At 43.7% G+C, this 21,287-nt stretch overlaps 2 protein-coding genes across 2 annotated transcripts; both read left to right on the plus strand.

Moving 5' to 3' along the window:
- The first annotated feature begins 394 nt into the window (after nucleotides 1-394).
- On the plus strand, nucleotides 395-6,797 carry LOC311007841 (contactin-1-like). The gene is made up of 5 exons (XM_084001198.1): nucleotides 395-543; nucleotides 2,120-2,425; nucleotides 3,911-4,213; nucleotides 4,468-4,584; nucleotides 6,437-6,797. The coding sequence occupies exons 1-5, from the start codon at nucleotides 408-410 to the stop codon at nucleotides 6,448-6,450; spliced, it is 876 nt and encodes a 291-aa protein (XP_083857324.1). The 5' UTR covers nucleotides 395-407; the 3' UTR covers nucleotides 6,451-6,797.
- Nucleotides 6,798-7,505: 708 nt separating this feature from the next.
- On the plus strand, nucleotides 7,506-17,046 carry LOC311007098 (matrix-remodeling-associated protein 5-like; the record flags this gene model as incomplete). Its single annotated transcript, XM_084000185.1, has 7 exons — nucleotides 7,506-7,620; nucleotides 9,052-9,360; nucleotides 15,776-16,078; nucleotides 16,185-16,277; nucleotides 16,607-16,708; nucleotides 16,799-16,860; nucleotides 16,981-17,046. Exons 1-7 carry the CDS (start codon nucleotides 7,533-7,535, stop codon nucleotides 17,044-17,046), a joined length of 1,023 nt encoding a protein of 340 aa, XP_083856311.1. The 5' UTR covers nucleotides 7,506-7,532.
- Nucleotides 17,047-21,287: the final 4,241 nt, after the last annotated feature.

The following is a 21,287-nucleotide window of genomic DNA, read 5'->3' on the forward strand; positions in this document are numbered from 1 at the left end:
CCCAGGTGAGGAAACAGTTTCCTGTTCTCTGTTAACGACCTCATCACATGTTTACACATCAGACAGCTGCAGCAATCAATAACTAATGTTTATTATCTGAATTGATGAACAGAGAGAGAGAGAGAGAGAGAGAAACCACAGTCAGCTTTTTTTAAGTTCCTTTTAACCTGCATCTTCAGTTATCGATCACAGTGATCAGCTCTGAGTTCACCTGTTCATGTCTGATTTAAAATGTGGATTATTGGTCATTGATGAGCTAACTTCCTTTAAAAGACGGGCTGTGGTCAGTGTGTGTGTGTGTGACAGAGGGAGAGAGAGAGAGAGAAGGAGGGGTTGGACTGGCCATAGGGCATACCGGGCAATGCCCGGTGGGCCATTGACCCACTGTGGTTCTTTCTTCACCACAGATGATATTATTGAGTGTTTTCCTCCGTCAGGCGACAGTTCACAAACTGAAGAAGAGACGGACACATGAACGCACCATGGCTGAACTCAGGTGGATTCAAACGTCTTTGATTGTGACGCTGCTGCTTCAGGTCCCAGGTGAGGAAACAGTTTCCTGTTCTCTGTTAACAACCTCATCACATGTTTACACATCAGACAGGTGCAGTGATCAATAACTAATGTTTATTATCTGAATTGACATGATATTGAGAGAGAGGAACCACAGTCGGTCAGTTCACCTGTTCATGTCTGATTTAAAATGTGGAATATTGATAATTGATGAGCCAACCTCCTTTAAAACAGTGGTTCTCAACTGGTGGGTCGGGACCCAAAAGTGGGTCGCGGACAGCTGGTCAAAAAAGTAAATAATATTTAATGCACATCTGATGTTGAACATGTCTTTTATTTTGAAAAATAACTTATATTGAAAGGCATGCGTCACATGAACACATGCAGTTGTAATGGTCCTCCTCAGTTTCTTATTAATGTGGCCTGAATGCAGTGAATCTTGTTTTGTTTTGTGGGTCTTTATTTTGTGCAATTTGATATTTATTCACTTTTGTGAACATGCTCTGAATGCAGAGATGCATTAGAAGTCAAATATATCGTTTTGTTCGTCTCCATTTTGTGCAGTTTCATATTTTTTTATTCACTTCCATACATGCAGTTGTCATGGTCCTCCTCTGTTTCATTCATGTGCTCTGAAATGCAGTTTGCTCAATAAAAAGCAAAATGAGTTTTTAAAGGCTTAAAAAAAAATCTTGGTTTGAATTCTATAAAAGTGGGTCGCGACTTAATGACCATGGGAAAATGTGGGTCCCAGAGTGAGACTAGTTGAGAACCCCTGCTTTAAAAGACAGGGTGTGGTCAGTGTGTGTGTGTGTGTGTGTGTGTGTGTGTGTGTGACAGAGGGAAAGAGAGAGACGGAGGGGTTGAGTGAATGAATGTGCTGCACAGGTCACAATGAAATCAAGTTTTATGAATTTCAATAATTTTTGTCTTTTATTTTAAAGGAATAGTTCACCAAAAAATGAAATTCAGTCAATATTGACTCACCCCAAGGGGGTAGTTGTTGGTCTGAGAAGTGAAGCTCACTTCCGTGTTCAAAAAACTGCAATCCCCTCGGCTTCCTCTGGGGGCTGGTGTCAGAAAGCAGCATTCTCCATAGACCCCAATGTTAAAATCGCCGACTTTACATCCTCAATAAACATGATCAAAGCCTGGACTATCTCCCTTCAGGACACTTGGATTGCAGTGGACGAGCAGTGTGGAGGAAGATTAAATGGTTTTTGTGTAGTTTCATGGATGTTTTTGTGTCGGGCCTATTACTCTATAAAGTTTTCGTTGGACTACGAACCGGCCTCCCAGGTCAGATGCACTTTGAGGAATAAAAAACTACTCTGCAGTATTCATCAGCATGAGGGTGAGTCACTAGTGACTGAATTTCATCTTTTGGTGAACTATTCCTTTAAGTTAATAACAAACCTGTGGTAGAGGAGCTCAGTGGTGTGGACGGTCCTTCAGTAGAGGGTGGTTCTGCTCTGGTTCTGTCCTACAGGTGGTGTCCCAGCACAGAGACAAGTGTCCTATCAGGTGAAGGTGGTGGAGGACGTGATGGAGCTGGATTTTCTCATTTCAGTTATTTGTTGTTGTTTCTCTCTCGTCTTCTCCTCAGCTGTCACTGGACAGGAGCTGGTTGTTGTCAGAGATGGAGATGAAGTCACTCTGCCCTGTGGAAACATCAGAGAGCAACAGGTTAAATGTAACGGTACAAACTGGGCCTTCTTTGAGTCAATATTCTCTTCATCTGTAGACCTGGTTGTACTGGGTCAGACTCAGTCAGACAGACTGAGACTCACAGAGAACTGTTCTCTGGTTCTGAAGAACGTCTCACGTGAGGACACTGGTCTGTACAGCTGCACACAGGTCGACTCATCAGAACAAGGTCCACTTTCTATGGTTGGTGTGCTTGTTACCACCAGTGAGTATTTCCATCAAACTATGAGTTAGAACAAAACACTGAATCATCTCAGTCATTCTGATTATTACAGTGATGAAGCTCATTTCTCTCTTGTTGTCTCCATCAGTGACTGAACAGAAGGTTTGAGACGACGTGACATTACACTGCTCTGTGTCTTCACAGAATCAAGTTCAAGTTCACGCTTTTTTATATGGCACATTTAAAAAGAACCGTTGTTGACTAAAGTGCTGTACAAGTCATATCAGACACATAATTTCAAAACACATTCAGACTCCAGTTTTGCATGCATACACAAAAAAGCAGTTCCACAGCATACATAACTGAGTTTCCCGTATTAGTGTAACCCGCGTTGAAGGCCGAAGAGAATAGGTCTTGAGCAAAGACTTAAATTGCAAGACATCTTCACCAGTTTTTATGTGGGTAGGAAGCTTATTCCAGAGCCTTAGTGCTGCCACCGCAAAAGCTCTGTCACCTTTACTTTTGCATCTTTTTCTAGGAACTTCCAGGAGAAGCTGATTTGATGATGTCATTACTCTAGCTGCAGTTTGAAAGCTTAAAAGGTTGCATAAATAGGGTGGGGCTAGGCCATTTAAGATATTAAAAACAAACAATAAAATCTTAAAATCAATCCTAAATTTGACAGGAAGCCAGTGTAGAGAGGCCAACACCGGTGTGATATGGTCCCTTTTTCTCTTTCCAGTTAAATGACGGGCAGCTGAGTTTTGGACAAGTTGAAGCCGGTGGAGGGATGACTGCCCAAGGCCAGCATACAGAGAGTTACAGTAGTCTAGTCTTGACCTAATAAAAGCCTGTATAACACTCGCTAAGTCCTTTGAAACCAGATAGGGTTTGATTTTGGCGAGGAGTCGTAGCTGAATAAAGCTTGTTTTGACAACAGAACTAATCTGAATGAGTGTAAAGGTGAGGTGGCTGCTTAGAGGTAGCCCTATTATTATTATAGACCCCTTCACAGATTGTAAACATCCGGGTGGGCGGGGCTTAGCTGGAAGCAAAACGTCTGAAACGCAGTAGCTTGTAAACGCTAGTTAGTATGTTTTAACGTACTGTTTTTTCAAGAATGGACGAGGAAAAGGCATATTCTAGTACACCCACCCTCTGAGACTGTGAGCATTATTTAAAAAAGATGACTCCATACTGTCATATGTAGGCTACCGTAAATTCTCAAATAAAAGCTGAGTCTCAAAACAGACGACGGCGGCCGGGTCTATTTCTATTTTCTGCTAGTTCTTGTAAATGTACCAAACCTCTGAAAGCCTGCTGCCCCGGACTCACGTCACGAGCATTAACTCTTGACCGCACTGCGGCAAGAAAAAAGAAGCCGGTGGTCTGCCGCAACCCGAGCTACAGGTGGTGTCCCAGCACAGAGACAAGTGTCCTATCAGGTGAAGGTGGTGGAGGACGTGATGGAGCTGCATTTTCTCATTTCACATATTTGTTTATGTTTCTCTCTCGTCTTCTCCTCAGATGGACAGGAGCTGGTTGTTGTCAGAGATGGAGATGAAGTCACTCTGCCCTGTGGAAACATCAGTGATCATCAGGTTAAATGTAGGAATACAGACTGGATCTTCGCTGAGTCAATATATTCCGTATCTGTAGAGCTGGTTGTACAGGGTCAGACTCAGTCAGACAGACTGAGACTCACAGAGAACTGTTCTCTGGTTCTGAAGAACGTCTCACGTGAGGATGCTGGTCTGTACATGTGCACACAGGACGACACATCAGGAAAAGAACGTCCACGCTCTGTGGTTGATCTGTCTGTTGTCACCAGTGAGTATTTCCATGAGTTAGAACAAAACACTGAATCATCTCACTCATTCTGATTATTATGAAGCTCATTTCTCTCTCATTGGTTCAGTTTGTTGGATCTGATGAGAAGAACTGGTCTCTGCTCTCGTCTCCTCCACAGCTGCTTCAGATTGTTCTGCTCTGACCTTCATCATGTTGCTGATGCACAACTTTAAAGAACTTAAACACCTTTTCTCATCTTCTGTTGTTTCTCTTTTATCTTCATTCACATTCAGTGGATTCAAAGGGAGACGGAGCAACAGCTGGACCAGGTGGAGACGGAGCAACAGCTGAACCAGGTGGAGACGGAGCAACAGCTGGACCAGGTGGAGACGGAGCAACAGATGAACCAGGTGGAAACTTCACATTTATCCAGTGTTTGTAGATTCACATCATTGTTGTGTGTTTTTTTTTGCTCTTTACAAACACATCAGATCACAACACTGGACTCTTCCTGTGAGGTTGTAGTTGCAGATGTAGACGTTTCTCTGACTTTTCATTTCTGACGGAAACGTACAAATGATGACCGACCTGAGTTTGATGTTTGATTGGTTCAGTTTGTTGGATCTGATGTGAAGAACTGGTCTCTGCTCTCGTCTCCTCCACAGCTGCTTCAGGTGGTTCTGCTCTGACCTGTTGCAACAACATCTCCAGCTCAAAGTGTACAAGTTAAAGAGCAAAGTAGTCAAGAAATATAAAAGAAAGAAAGACATATAAATATATATAAAATAAAAAAATATATATATACTGTATGTATGTATATATATATAAAAAATATAAAAATGTACAAGTACAAACATGGACAAATGAAAGGTTAAGAAATGGTCATGTGAAAAAGAATTTCCCTAGAGGGACAATAAAGGTCTAAAGTCTAATGGTGCGTTCACACCAAAAGCGTCGGGAGCGTCAGCAGCATGGGCAGCAGACGCTTTCAACACTCTGTTCAACTCCAGCGGCCGGTGGCCAAAAGGGGCGGGACTTTCAAGCAGTGCGGAAGATGTGTCCACTCAGACGCTCTCAATTTCTCCCACTGTGAGACTCCCGGTCTGCCGCCGCTGCGACGCTCCTCATTTGCATAAAGTTGAACTTCTCTCAACTTCTAATTTGACGCTGGTGACGTTCCTTCGCGCGTCGACGCTCCCGACGCCAGTAGGGCTGGGTAAAAATATCGATTCAGCAATGCATTGCAATTCTTTTCTCTGCAATTCAATATCGATTCAGCAATCTTCTGATTTTCTCCGTGCCGCGAAAAAGCTAACGTCAGACCGACAACTGCCCCCTTGTGTTAAGCACACGTTGTTATTGATATTGTAGCGTCAGACCCGACGACAAGTCAACAACATAACACAAACTTATCTGACAGCTGCTCTCACTTCTTCCTCTGCTCCTCCTCACTCACTCACCTACACACAGACAGGACTCTGTCTTCCTCACACTCACCCCAGCCCCTCAGTTTCTCATCCCACCTGCCCGTACCATACACATTGACAGTCAGTCAGAAATCACAGAACTTAAACATCATAACAAGAACATTACTGCGGGGTCGCTACAATATTTTCAGTTGTGCAGTAGGCTATTATTAATAATATTGTTTTGTATTGTTTTATTACTCAAAATGTTATGAGTTATTTTCCAAGAGGAAAGTAACACATAGCCTAATTTAAATTTAGCTGCACTGTAGTTCAGTGTTAAAGCAGTGTCATATTTTGTTATGCTATGAGTTATACTATGGCTGTTCATAAGGCATGAAACTAAACAAATAATTATTAAAAAAAAAAAAAATCTGGTACTCTTATTTGTGTATTTCTGCTTGATACTGAATCGATATCGAAGCATTTCAATCAATATCGAATCGAATCGATATCGAATCGAATCGTGACCTAATGAATCGAAATCGAATCGAATCGTGAGATTCTCAACAATACCCAGCCCTAGACGCCAGTCTCCATTGAAAATGAATGACTTCTGGCCGCCTAAACGCTCCCGACGCTTTTGGATGTGAACGCACAGTAAAGTCTTCCAGTGAAGCAGAGAGCAGCTGAGAGAAGCCCAGCAGGGAGGCGTTCAGGTGCAGCAGCCACTCAGGTAAAGAGCAGATCAGACAGGAAGCCGTGGTGCCTTCAGGTTCAGCTGGGAGGGAATCTGGGAGTCTGTTTGGTCTCTGCTGTCAAACTCAGCTCCACTGTGTTGTGTTGTTGTTCACAGGTGCAGCGTGTTGAAGAGGGAGATGAAGATGAAGGTCCAGTCGACTATGAAAACTCTGTCAGACTCCACTGAATGTTGAGTTTGTCTTTGAATGAGCTTCCAGCCTGAACAGAGACTCTGTATCAGAAGTGAAAACTGTATAATGTGCTGATCACACAGTGTCTGGTCTCAGTGCACTGTGCATGTTTCAGTGGAGCTTCACTGTCTTTGCTGTAGATGTTGATCTTCTTCTTTAAACTCTGTGAAACTAGTTCAATCAGGACACAGACGCTGATGCTCTTCTTGTTTTACTCTGCAAACTTATAAAGTCTCATTATTCAATCGCCATTGTACAAAGAAAATAAAGCATTTGTTTAATTAATTTCCCTTTAGTGTCTCCATCCCTAAATTCTTGCTCAAATTCAATTTGTATGAAGAAAATATTGAGAAAAATGAGGCGGAGTCCCTCAGGGCTGGATTCTGGGGCCTCTTCTTTTCAAGCTCCACCTCCAAACCTGTTGTTTTTCACCGTCACTGTCCTGTAGCTTCAGCTGCAGGTGTCACAGTCTGGTGGACAGTCTGTTTGACCCACTTCTGCATTTACGTTACATGACAAACATTCACAACAACTCTTCACTCAGTTGTGTTCAGGGACAACAACAGTTGCACAACTCCTCTTCCTCACCTTCGTCTTTTTAAGACAATGTAAACGTGGTTGTGAAATTGTGTTTGTGGTCTGTGGTCGTCATGCCTTGACTCTTAACACTTGCTGCCAACTGTTTCTGTTTCTGATGTTCATGTGGTCACTGTTCACACCTCCTCCTCCCTGCTCAGTTCTCAGAAAACAAAGGGGGAACAAAAATGCCCTCTTTTCTTCTTAACTTTAAGTCAAACGCGTCACAAACTGACTGTGAGATCAGACACAGCATGAAACACAGCTGATACCATCGTCAGTAAAGTTTCCGTCGTCGTCCCCTTTGGGTTGTCGATGAATCCACAGATGAAGAGTTCCTTTGCTCAGCCCACATGATGACGAACACACTTTGAGGAAGTGGCTCGTTCTTCACCACCGATGATACTGAGTGTTTTCCTCCGTCAGACGACAGTTCATAAACTGATGAAGAGACGGACACACAAACGCACCATGGCTGAACTCAGGTGGATTCAAACGTCTTTGATTGTGACGCTGCTGCTTCAGGTCCCAGGTGAGGAAACAGTTTCCTGTTCTCTGTTAATGACCTCATCACATGTTTACACATCAGACAGCTGCAGCGATCAATAACTAATGCTGATAATCTGAATTGATGAAGTGAGAGAGAGAGAGAGAGAGAGAGAGAGAGAGAGAGAGAGAGAGAGAGAGAGAGAGAGAGAGAGAGAGAGAGAGAGAGAGAGAGATAATTAATTAACTCATTCACTGCCAGAGTTTTTTCCCTCTGTGTACAGCCAGTGCCAGCACTTTTGAGGATTTCTACTACTTTTCAAACAGCCACAGAATATGTTCTGCTATGACTAAAATGACATGAAATATCTCAAATGAAAGGGGAGGCTCTCTACTTTGACCAGGGAAAGAAATGTCCCACTTTTTAGTTATCATCATTTGAATACAGCATGTTTTCTCCAAATTCAGCATTCTGGGAGGATAATTCTGAGAAAAATAGGTTTAAAGTTTAGTTTAGTTTATTTAAAGTGTAAAATCACCATGGTGCAACATGGTCTCGATACACTTTACAAAATTCATTACAATAATAAGAATCGCAGGGTCACTTTACACAAAATGTATACGATAAATGTTCAGAAAAATACAATACACAGTATGTTTGCCAAATAGGCATACTGTGGAGGACAGAAGAAGGAAAGTGAAGGAGACATTTTCAAGTAGAACTCTCTTTTGAACCTTTTATTTTTCAACTATTTTTGACTTTGCGATGATTCTCTCTGTCTGACTGTCTCTCTCTCAAATGACCTAAAGAGGCTAATCTTTTTTTTATTAGTGGGATGGTGGATCAAAGAAAAAATTCGGCTTTGCCTTTGATACAGGACATGGTGCGCTCATGTTGTCGGAGAGCCAATTTGTTTTGATATTGTGAATACGTAAGACTTTGATTAGCTACATGAAAACAAAGGGTTCAACCAGGGTTCTTAGGTTTGATGAGGCACTTGTTTTCTATGGTTACGTGATGACGCGATCAGAGGGCTTCTGGCCGTCCTTTCACGGCCGGTTCGGTCCGTTCATGGCCGGTGTACGGAGTGTAAGCCGCGGTTGGCTGCTACAGTCAGATAGATACAGTTTCTTGTGGTCACATGTAGCACTCGAGATCACATGGCTTCCTTTCATCACAGGAACACCGAAATTTGTCACAAGGTGGGGAAGGGCGCCCTTAAGCGTAAACAGTGAAAAAAACAAAAACTCTTAGAAACTTGTTTTTGGCACTGAATGAGTCAATGTGCTGCACAGCTCAGAGTGGGCCGGCTCTGCAACATGAAGGTCCGGTTGACCTGCAGCTGGTTCTGTCCTACAGGTGGTGTCCCAGCACAGAGACAAGTGTCCTATCAGGTGAAGGTGGTGGAGGACGTGATGGAGCTGGATTTTCACATTTCAGTTATTTGTTGTTGTTTCTCTCTCGTCTTGTCCTCAGCTGTCACTGGACAGGAGCTGGTTGTTGTCAGAGATGGAGATGAAGTCACTCTGCCCTGTGGAAACATCAGTGATCAACAGGTTAAATGTAATGGTACCAACTGGATCTTCTTAGAGTCATCATACTCATCTGTAGACCTGGTTGTACTGGGTCAGACTCAGTCAGACAGACTGAGACTCACAGAGAACTGTTCTCTGGTTCTGAAGAATGTCTCATATGAGGACGCTGGTCTGTACAGCTGCACACAGATCAACATATCAGGACAACAACAAGGTCCACTCTCTCAGGTTGCTATGTCAGTTGTCACCAGTGAGTATTTCCATCAAACTGTGTTCTAGAACAAAACACTGAATCATCTCAGTCATTCTGATTATTACAGTGATGAAGCTCATTTCTCTCTTGTCTCCATCAGTGACCGAACAGAAGGTCGATGAGAATGTGACATTAACCTGCTCTGTATCTGCATATGGAGATTGTAGAGGCAAAGTGAGGTGGCTGTTTAAAGGTAAAGCTGTGGATAAAGATCACAGAGACTTGAAGACATCACAGTCTGGCTGCTCAGCCACCGTCAGCTTTTTAAACACTCATTTCATATCAAATTACTTCAAATGTGAAGTGACGAGCGGCTCCTCTAGGAACAAACACCAGTTCTCCTTCAGTCCTCGGTCGTCAGGTGAGAAACAGAGAGAACATGAAGATCTGTTCTTGATCTCACAAACTGCAGTCGCTCATTTTAGGGATTTCTTTCCCTATAACAGGAAAGAAAAGTTCAGCATCTGGAGACAAAGAAAACATGGTTCGGGGAAAAATACAGGGCCCAGATGCAGACTACAAAAACCCAGGTGAGTAAAAACAAGGTAGTTTGTTGAGAGGAAGACATGGCAAACACAAACAAAACAGAGCATTAACAAAAAGGTCAACGGGCCTAAGTCTTAGACAACACAAAAACTGCATCACAACGCTTCAACAACATAGTTCTGTTTCAAACCGACGACGCTCACCTTCAACAGCTCATCAGAAATCTCAGCCAGAACCCGACTGGTGCCCGCGTCTTCTCTTCAATAAAATAGTTCAGTTTTGTCTTTAATGGCAGTGGGAGTGGTCATATTTATTTTATTCCCTCAGCCAGTCTACCGCGTTTGATCAATTTAGCATCTCAAATCAACACTTGACTTGCCTATGAAGTTCATAGAACGTATCACTACGTTAGTTTACTATCAAAACCAGAGTAAAAAGACGTTTGACAAGCTGAGACTGCTGCTCGCAACGGCATGCAGAAAAAATAACCTCATATACAATCTAAACAAATAATAAGAATAAAAAACATTCAGGTGGTCTTACCTTCAACGATGCATCCAAAATCAAGTCTGCAGCACAAAACAAGGCCATTCTTTTGTCTTCAGTTAATTCCAACATGGTTGTCTTGATGTTCCCATTGGCAACTTTTCATAATTTATTTTATTTGGAGAGTCGCAGAGTGAGACGCACCGAAGACGGACGGCACCATAACAATAAAACACAGTATGAAAAATAACAAACTGGGCCCTTGATCAGTCTCCAGATCAGTGTCGGTTGACCAGAGGGAGTATTTGTGTGAAATCAAGTTCTGGTCCAAATCAGATGAGGGTCTGATTGATTAAAGTGTATTAAGTGAGAGTGCACTCTAAGCGTGGTGTGTGTGTTTTGGAGCTGGTACCAGTCCAGTGCTACCACACGGCAGAGGGTAAATCAAGTTGTAGGATCGTAGATCTGAGTTCCTGCTGATCACTGGGTGGCTCGTCATCTACCGGACCCACTAGACTCACTCAACACAGGAAACCTGACCTGTGTATATATCAATCTAATACTTGAGTCATGGCTCTCTCGGTTTTTGTTGCATAACATCATACCACAGCAAAACATCAAATAAAAACACTCTACCTGCTCACCCTGCTGTCCTGTGTAGTGATGTTGTTGTATTGATGCTCTCGTCTCCTCCACAGCTGCTTCAGGTGGTTCTGCTCTGACCTTCATCATGTTGCTGATGCGTGTGGCTGAACTCCTCCTCCTCACTGTGATCACTGTTCTCCTCATCAGAGCTGCAGGTGAGAACATCCACTCCCACACCAGTTCAGCCTCACTCACTCAAACTGGGAGTTTACTGCTGACCTGAGACTCTGTGCTCCATTTTCCAGTGAAGCAGAGAGCAGCTGAGAGAAGCCCAGCAGGGAGGCGTTCAGGTGCAGCAGCCACTCAGGTAAAGAGCAGATCAGACAGGAAGCCGTGGTGCCTTCAGGTTCAGCTGGGAGGGAATCTGGGAGTCTGTTTGGTCTCTGCTGTCAAACTCAGCTCCACTGTGTTGTGTTGTTGTTCACAGGTGCAGCGTGTTGAAGAGGAAGATGAAGATGAAGGTCCAGTCGACTATGAAAACTCTGTCAGACTCCACTGAATGTTGAGTTTGTCTTTGAATGAGCTTCCAGCCTGAACAGAGACTCTGTATTAGAAGTGAAAACTGTATAATGTGCTGATCACACAGTGTCTGGTCTCAGTGCACTGTGCATGTTTCAGTGGAGCTTCACTGTCTTTGCCGTAGATGTTGATCTTCTTCTTTAAACTATGTGCGGCTGAAATTTAGCAGTTGTGCTAAGTCCGGCACATTTACACTGATGCTTAATGCGTCAGTGTTGATGAATGTGCACTGTCCCAATTCAATAAATAAAGAAATTAAATGAAATGAAATGTGAAACTGGATCAGTCAGGACACAGACGCTGATGCTCTTCTTGTTTCACTGCACAAACTTATAAACTCTCTGTCATATCCTCTGTTTAGTTTGAGTTTCTACTTTATTTTAAAAGTCTCCTTCTACCTGCACTGTTGTGTCTAGCTTTGTCGCTGTCTCCCAAATCTGTGTCTTGTTTGTAATTAATTTCTGTCTTTTTACTCTGTCTTCACTCCGTTCACCCTCTGTGTTCGTGTGGGTTCTTGGTTTTTGGAGATTGTGTTTCTTCGATTTGAATCTTCTTATTTTTGTCTGCATTTTTGGTCAGAGACCATTTTTGTTCCTTTCCATGACGTCCTGTTTTCCCGCCCATTGATCTTTTGTATGATCATTTTCTGTTGGACTGCCAGAGCTCTTCAGTGTTATTGCTTTTTTTTTTTCGTAATAAATTACTTTTGTTGCACATTCTGTGGTTTTTGGTTATGTGTAACTGACTGTGACACTTTCATCATTTACTTTTTCTGTCTCCATCTCTTGTGCGGCATGGTGGTGCAGTGGTTAGCACTGTCACCTCATAGCCAGAGGCTTCTGGGTTCAAACCCGCCAGCCGGCTGGGGCCCTTCTGTGTGGAGTTTGCATGTTCTACCCGTGCATGCGTGGGTTCTCTCCGGGTACTCTTTACTTCCTTAGGTTAGGTGAATTGGCGACTTTAAATTGTCCATAGGTGTGAATGAGAGTGTGAATGTTTGACTGGCGACCTGTGCAGGGTGAACCCCACCTCTCGCCCCAAGTCAGCTGAGATAGGCTCCAGCTCAACCATGACCCTAGTGCAGGATAAGCGGTATAGAAAATGAATGATGAATGAATGTCTCCATCTCAAATTTATCGCTCCAGTTCACTTTGTAGGAAGAAATTATTTTGGGGAAAATGAGGCGGAGTCCCTCAGGGCTGGATTCTGGGTCCTCTTCTTTTCAAACTCCACCTCCAAACCTCCAGAATCTCCCAGGAGTCCAGACAATAAAACACAGCTTTGCTGCTCCTGTTCACACACACATGTTGAAATACTTCACCTTTAATTCTCTGAACAAAATGAGCTGTAACCACAAAGCCACAATTTAGAAAAAAACAAACAAATCATCCTCATCTCTGTAGTTTCCCACCTTCACTGTCCTGTAGCTCCAGCTGCAGGTGTCTCAGTCTGGTGGACGGCCTGTTTGACCCACTGCTGCATTTACATCACATGACAAACATTCACAACAACTCTTCACTCAGTTGTGTTCAGGGACGACAACAGTTGCACAACTACATGCGCGACTCCTTTTCCTCACCCTGGTCTTTTTACTGTGATGTCAATGTGGTTGTGAAGTGGTGTTTTTGTGCAACTTTATTTTTTTTGGCGGAGAGGGGTTTTTTGCCTTAAATTGATTGGACAGTAGAGAGACAGGAAATTGAGAAGCAAAGAGAAGGGAAATGACATGCAACAAAGGGCACGAAGGCACATGATGACAAACACACTTTAGGGAAGTGGTTCTTTCTTCACCACCGATGATACTGAGTGATTTCCTCCGTCAGGCGACAGTTCACAAACTGATGAAGAGACGGACACACAAACGCACCATGGCTGAACTCAGGTGGATTCAAACGTCTTTGATTGTGATGCTGCTGCTTCAGGTCCCAGGTGAGGAAACAGTTTCCTGTTCTCTGTTAACGACCTCATCACATGTTTACACATCAGACAGCTGCAGTGATCAATAACTAATGCTGATAATCTGAACTGATGAAGAGCCAGTGTCAGCTTTTTTTTAGTTCCTGTTAACCTGTATCTTCCGTTATCCATCACAGTGATCAGCTCTGAGTTCACCTGTTCATGTCTGATTTAAAACGTCGAATATTGATCATTGATGAGCTAACTTCCTTTAAAAGACGGGCATGTGTGTGTGTGTGACAGAGGGAGAGAGAGAGAGATTGAATGTGCTGCACAGGTCACAATGAAATCAAGTTAGGAATAGTTCACCAAAAAATGAAATTCAGTCATTATTGACTCACCCTCATGCTGATGAATACTCCGGAGTAGTTTTTTATTCCTCAAAGTGGATCTGGAGACCCGGGAGGCCGGTTCGTAGTCCAACGAAAACCTTTTTATATGAGAGTAATAGGGCCCGACACAAAAACGTCCATAAAACTACAAAAAACCATTTAATATTTCTCCACACTGCTCGTCCACTGCGATCCAAGTGTCCTGAAGGGATATAGTCCAGAGTTTACCCAAAATGACTCATTTAGGCAAGTCCAGTCACGTCCGTGTGCGTAGTGTGAACGTGAGAGGGCGCCCCAGGCAAATTCAATACAGGACTGTTTAGGCTGTAAAAATGTCCTAAATGACGTTGTTCCCAGTAAACTCTGGACTATCTCCCTTCAGGACACTTGGATTGCAGTGGACAAGGAGTGTGGAGGAATATAAAATGTTTTTTTTGTAGTTTCATGGACGTCTTTGTGTCGGGCCCCATTGACTGTCATATAAAACTCAGTATTCATCAGCATGAGGGTGAGCCAATAATGACTGAATTTCATTTTTTGGTGAACTATTCCTTTAAGTTAATAACAAACCTGCGGTAGAGGAGCTCAGTGGTGTGGACGGTCCTTCAGTAGAGGGCGGTTGTGCTCTGGTTCTGTCCTACAGGTGGTGTCCCAGCACAGAGACAAGTGTCCTATCAGGTGAATGTGGTGGAGGACGTGATGGAGCTGGATTTTCTCATTTCAGTTATTTGTTGTTGTTTCTCTCTCGTCTTCTCCTCAGCTGTCACTGGACTGGAGCTGGTTGTTGTCAGAGAAGGAGATGAAGCCACTCTGCCCGGTGGAAACATCAGTGATCATCAGGTTAAATGTAATGGTACAAGCTGGGCCTTCTTTAAATCAATATTGTCCTCATCTGTAGACCTGGTTGTACTGGGTCAGACTCAGTCAGACAGAGTGAGACTCACAGAGAACTGTTCTCTGGTTCTGAAGAACGTCTCACATGAGGACGCTGGTCTGTACGGCTGCACACAGGTCGACTCATCAGGACGACAACAAGGTCCACTCTCTGCGTTTTTTCTGTCAGTTGTCACCAGTGAGTATTTCCATCAAACTATGAGTTAGAAAAAAAACACTGAATCATCTCAGTTATAGCGACTATCCTGCCCTCTTGTAGTCACTCTGCATGGGAGTGGGAGACTGTTTTTGACGCGCTCAATAAACACTGTCCAATGCGCTGGTCCAGGTTGGGTGAGGTTCCCGTTTAATAAACAAAAAAGTTACAACAAAATATTACTGAATTAATGCAAAAGAAACTAATAAAGTGCTGTGGCTGGAAAACAAAGGAGTGAGCGTGGCGAGCGGTAAAAACCGCGTGATCCTCCACCCCATGCGTCACCTGACTTCCTGCCCCGTGATGATAAAGGAAACGCTATACTGCCACCCGTGGAGACCTGACATAAACCTCAAAAGACAGACAAATAAACGTATGTGGCTCCTATATCAGTCATTCTGATTATTACAGTGATGAAGCTCATTTCTCTCTTGTCTCTATCAGTGACTGAACAGAAGGTTGTTGACGACATGACATTACACGTGCCTAGTCTTCACAGAATCAAGTTCAAGTTTAAGTTGCTGTAGTTGCATGCATACACAAAAGAACAGTTTCACAGCATACATAACAAGAGTTTCCTGTATTAACCCGCGTTGAAGGCCAAAGAGAATAGGTAGATCTTGAGCTAAGACCTAAATTGCAAGACATCTTCAGCAGTTTTTATGTGGGTAGGAAGCTTATTGCAGAGCCTGGGTGCTCCCACCGCTTGTGTGGTAGAGGAGCTCAGTAGTGTTGACGGTCCTTCAGTAGAGGGCGGTTGTGCTCTGGTTCTGTGCTACAGGTGGTGTCCCAGCACAGAGACAAGTGTCCTATCAGGTGAAGGTGGTGGAGGACGTGATGGAGCTGGATTTTCATATTTCAGTTATTTGTTGATGTTTCTCTCTCGTCTTGTCCTCAGATGGACTGGAGCTTGTTGTTGTCAGAGATGGAGATGAAGCCACTCTGCCCTGTGGAAACATCAGTGATCATCAGGGTAAATGTAACGGTACAAACTGGGCCTTCATTGAGTCGATAGAGTCATCTGTAGACCTGGTTGTACTGGGTCAGACTCAGTCAGACAGACTGAGACTCACTGAGAACTGTTCTCTGGTTCTGAAGAACGTCTCATATGAGGATGTTGGTCGGTACGGCTGCACACAGGACGACACACCAGGACGACAACAAGGTCTACTCTCTGTGGTTGATCTGTCTGTTGTCACCAGTGAGTATTTCAATCAAACTATGAGTTAGAACAAAACACTGAGTCATCTCAGTCATTCTGATTATTACAGTGATGAAGCTCATTTCTCTCTTGTTGTCTCCATCAGTGACTGAAGAGAAGGTCGATGAGAATGTGATATTAACCTGCTCTGTGTCTGCACGGAATGACTGTAAAGACAAAGTGAGGTGGCTGTTTGGAGGTAACCCTGTAGGTGAAGATCATGGAGGGTTGAAGACATCACAGTCTGGCTGCTCAGCCACTGTCAGCTTTCTACAAACTCATTTCATATCAAATTACTTCAATGACTTCCTGAAATGTGAAGTGACGGGGGGCTTCTCTGAGAAAAAACACCAGTTCCCCTTCAGCCCTCGGTCGTCGGGTGAGAAACAGAGAGAACAATTTAGATCTGTTCTTGATCTGACAAACTGCAGTTTTATGTTGAACTCATGTGCAGCTTCATGTCTTTGATTGGTTCAGTTTGTTGTTGTTGATGTGAAGAACTGGTCTCTGCTCTCGTCTCCTCCACAGCTGCTTCAGGTGGTTCTGCTCTGACCTTCATCATGTTGCTGATGCGTGTGGCTGAACTCCTCCTCCTCACTGTGATCACTGTTCTCCTCATCAGAGCTGCAGGTGAGAACATCCACTCCCACACCAGTTCAGCCTCACTCACTCAAACTGGGAGTTTACTGCTGACCTGAGACTCTGTGCTCCATTTTCCAGTGAAGCAGAGAGCAGCTGAGAGAAGCCCAGCAGGGAGGCGTTCAGGTGCAGCAGCCACTCAGGTAAAGAGCAGATCAGACAGGAAGCCGTGGTGCCTTCAGGTTCAGCTGGGAGGGAATCTGGGAGTCTGTTTGGTCTCTGCTGTCAAACTCAGCTCCACTGTGTTGTGTTGTTGTTCACAGGTGCAGCGTGTTGAAGAGGAAGATGAAGGTCCAGTCGACTATGAAAACTCTGTCAGACTCCACTGAATGTTTAGTTTGTCTTTGAATGAGCTTCCAGCCTGAACAGAGACTCTGTATTAGAAGTGAAAACTGTATAATGTGCTGATCACACAGTGTCTGGTCTCAGTGCACTGTGCATGTTTCAGTGGAGCTTCACTGTCTTTGCTGTAGATGTTGATCTTCTTCTTTAAACTCTGTGAAACTGGATCAGTTAGGACACAGACGCTGATGCTCTTCTTGTTTTACTGCACAAACATATAAACTCTCATTCTTCACTGTCTGTGTAAAAATGACAATAAAGCATTCATTTCATTCAATTCACTTTTCCGTCTCCAGGTCAGATTTCTGGCTCAAATGGAGTCCCTCAGGGCTGGATCCTGGGGCCTCTTCTTTTCAAACCACACCCCCAAATATAAACAGCACACATGTTGAAATACTTCCTCTCTAATTCTCAGAACAAACTCTGAGCTGCAAAAACCACGAAGCCACAAAAAAGCACCAACACATCATCATCATCTCTGTTGTTTTCCACCATCACTGTCCTGTAGTTTCAGCTGCAGATGTCACAGTCTGGCGGACGGCCTGTTTGACCCACTGCTATAATTTCTTGTTCAAATTCACTTTGTGAGAAGAAAATATTTTAAGAAAAAATTAGGCGGAGTCCCTCAGGGCTGGATTCTGGGGTCTCTTCTTTTCAAACGCCACCTCTAAACGGGGAACAGGGCCATGTGGACACAACAGGAACCTCTATGTTGTTGCATTCAGTTGTTCACAAGAAATGTGAATCGTGCATCCTAGAATGAATTGTTGTGTGACAAGTTGTGGACTGACAGTGGAACACCTTGATGTTTCCGGTTAAAAAAAAAAAATTTGATACAAGATTTAAAATGAATATTTAATCCTGAGCGATGCAGCTCTGACACTTGCATATGCAACAGTATTGACGGTCAACAGGGTGCACGGCATCGACAGATAGTGTGGGATTTTAAATTCCAAATATTTTGTAGTTGTGGATCAAAAACATTTTAAATCTCTGTGATCATCGCTCAGCTTGTTTCTCCAGTGCCACTGGTTCATCTGAGAGCCCGTCCGTCTGTGCGTCGCTGCTAAACAGGCGCGTTTGTTTCACGGTCGACTGTGGAGCAGGATTTCTAGTGAACCAGGAGCCGGTTTCCAGTGGAGAGGGGCTTCCGAGTCCTCATTAGGAATTCATTCTGAACAGCTTGTTATTATCTTTGGCCTCTGGATGTGTGAATAGATTTACAAGCATTAGGGCCGGGGCATTGTGTCGGGCATGTGTGGAGGAGGTCCTGGCCCCTTTGTGTTTGCCAGGGCCCTCAAATCAGCTGCCCCCCCCCCACACACACATACACACACACACCATCCCCCTGCCCCACCCATCACCTCAGCCCTCTGAACAAAAGCTTACAGAACAGAACACACTGATGTTTTGCAGATTTTTAGGAATTACAGAACAGACGTGTTTTTTCAACCACAGCAGACGCAGAAAGCTGCTCTCCCTCTAACACACACACACAAACAGACAAATACACACACACACATCATCTCAAACCTGCCGATACACACACCCTGTTGTAATGACTTTCTACACTGAGCCAGAACCGATAATACTGAGTAAATAGTTTCACGTTTGCACAGATAAAAAAAAAAGGAAAAAGACAGAACGCTGAAAAAGCTTCAGCTGATTCACTGAAGAGCTGAAGGAGGTTTAGTCTCAGTCTGAGGTCGCTGAGCTCACTGTAATGTCTGGGTTTCATCTCCACTGTGTCCAACCAACTGAAGAATCAAATCTAAAAGTCAAACTTGCTGATGGTCCTCTGGACCGTACGCTGGCATCTCCAGTTGGTTTTCAGTCGTTTGTGTCATGTCTTTAATACTTCAGATCTGTTTATTTTACTTTTTGTGGAATCATCTAAAAAAAATGTTTCCACAAAACCTCTAATCTCCTTAGTTTTTCTCACATATCCAATGAAATCCAAATTTTGCAAACCGGATCGAAACCACCTTCGGGAGGTAGTTTCAAATCGCATTTGGACAGATGCGTCTCAGTCTGAACAGCTCCAAACACTCAGATTGGTTTTGACTGTGGGCGGCAGTGGCTCAGGTGGTAGAGCGGGTCGTCCAATGATCCTTGGGCAAGACACCTTAACCACCTTGCTCCTGATGCGCCTTGCATGGCAGCTTCCGCCATCAGTGTGTGAATGGGTGAATGTGATGTACTGTAAAGCGCATTGGGTATTGTTCAGGTATAGTAAAAGCGCTATATAAATACAGACCATTTACCATTTCTTGTCGCTGTCTCAATTATATGACGTAACACAATACATGCGCTGGATGACGCCTCCACTCCGACGCCGTTGCTACACGTGCTGAACTCAACCAAAGGAAGGACTCAGTTGTACAAGAAAAGGACCTAAACCGAGTCGAGTTGAGTTGAGCTGTAACTGTGTAATGGAAAAGGGCCATGAACGCATCACTGTCACTGTCACAATACTTCATCTCTAATCAATATTGATCTGTCTGACTCTGATTCTGTTATTGTATTATTGTTTATCATTCATCAGATTTCCATCCTGCTCATTAAACTGCAGCTGCTGCTCATTTATGTTTGTGTGTTTTTCGGTTGTAGGAGACGTTGTTCTCCTGAACTTTTCCAATAATATTTCACACTGTATCTCTTAAATGTGTATTAATTATTCAATCTTATACTCTACAAACCAAATAGAGTGCTTTTTTTATTTTAATTTTTTACAAATACTAAGGATGATACAAATAATAATAATAGAAAAGAAAGCCCCAGAGGTTAGTCGTGCTCTCGGCCTGTGTTGCTGCTGGGTAGAGTTAATTAGCTTTCCCACTTTGAGAGCCTTTCAAGTCAACAAGGCGATTAAGGTTTTTACTTGAGCCCTGCTAATCAGAGGGGAGATGGGTATCACAGCCACAGCCAGCTGTATCCTGCTCTGTAAAACCCATCAGCTGCCATCAGCACACCGTGACCTTGGAGATGACGTCAGAGGTCCAAACAGACCAGCACAGTCTGTTCAGATTTCTTACACTGATCGACGTACTGTCCGTTGGGCAGAGATGCTAGCTGCACGGTACCTTTGCATTTCCCTCATCAAACTCATCAAATACACAATCCAACAACTCCAAAATGCTCTGGTGGACAAGTTGTGACCTGCACATTCACCACGCTATGAGATAATCATGTAACATTAGAGACAGAGTTGTTTTAGAGGCAAATGCAACCGGAACTACATTCCAGACATGGCTGCTGGGCGGAGGGATTTCAACAGCGCCAGTAGTTCTGAGTATTTGCTTCATGTGTTGTAATGTTATATAATCATATGTGATTATTTTAGTGTGTGGTGAATGTGCAGGTCACAACTTGTCCAGCAGAGTGTTTGGGAGTTGTTATTTAGTTTGATGAGGGAAATACAAAAGTAGTACCGTGCAGCTCGCGTCTCTACCCCGCCGATCTAAAAACAGCTTGCACCAACAATGATCCGAGTCATTTGTATAGGCTACAGCCTTATTTTGAGCCCGAAACTCACCACAGACTGACCGGCGCGTCCTGTCAGGAACTGAAGTTGAGAACTGTAAGTTATTTATTTCCATTTTTTTACTCGATTTTCCCTGTTGCATGTAAACTGGGACAAGGACAGACTTGACTTCGACGAGACGCTCAAATCGTTTTAGCTTTGCATGTAAACGTACTGAGTGTGTTCAGTTATAATCCAGCTACAAACAGAGGTCTGGCCGCCAGGTGGCGCCGTTTTGATTTCATTTAGGTGACATTGTGTTAATTAAAGTGCTTCAGAAGGTTTTGTTTTCTTTGTTTCTACTGCTCCATCTGGTCTGAAGCATCTCATTGGTCCTCGTCTCCTCCACTGGGTATTTATGTGTATCCTATACCTTCAATGATCTAACGTCTCTGTCCAGCTGAGTCCATGTGCAGCCTCCATGAGGGTAGATTAAATGAATGGAAACCGTCTGAGTGTGAAAACGTGCCGTCCACTCTGCGGCTCTGTGTGGAGACTCCAGGACGACGGTGAAGATGGAGTGACTCTGATTTATTGAACAAACACTCTCCAGGTTTAATCTTCACTTTAGAAACAGTGTGTCCCTGTGCTCTGAGTGTGTCGGTCGGTCAGCGTCTCACTGTTTGTCTCTCTCCACTTGTTGACTCTCGACTCCACGCTCTCCTGCCTCTGACACCAACACCTGCCGGCCCGGAAAAATGCCCC

Source organism: Trachurus trachurus (assembly GCF_905171665.1).
Source record: "Trachurus trachurus genome assembly, chromosome: 24".
Lineage (NCBI taxonomy): Eukaryota > Metazoa > Chordata > Actinopteri > Carangiformes > Carangidae > Trachurus > Trachurus trachurus.

What these genes read in the sequence shown, in the direction of transcription:
- LOC311007841 (XM_084001198.1), top strand. Translation starts at nt 408, where the DNA reads ATGATATTATTGAGTGTTTTCCTCCGTCAGGCGACAGTTCACAAACTG. An exon ending in GCTGCTGCTTCAGGTCCCAG is followed by an intron (nt 544 to 2,119) that starts GTGAGGAAACAG and finishes TCTTCTCCTCAG; the next exon opens with CTGTCACTGGACAGGAGCTG. An exon ending in TGATCTGTCTGTTGTCACCA is followed by an intron (nt 4,214 to 4,467) that starts GTGAGTATTTCC and finishes ATTCACATTCAG; the next exon opens with TGGATTCAAAGGGAGACGGA.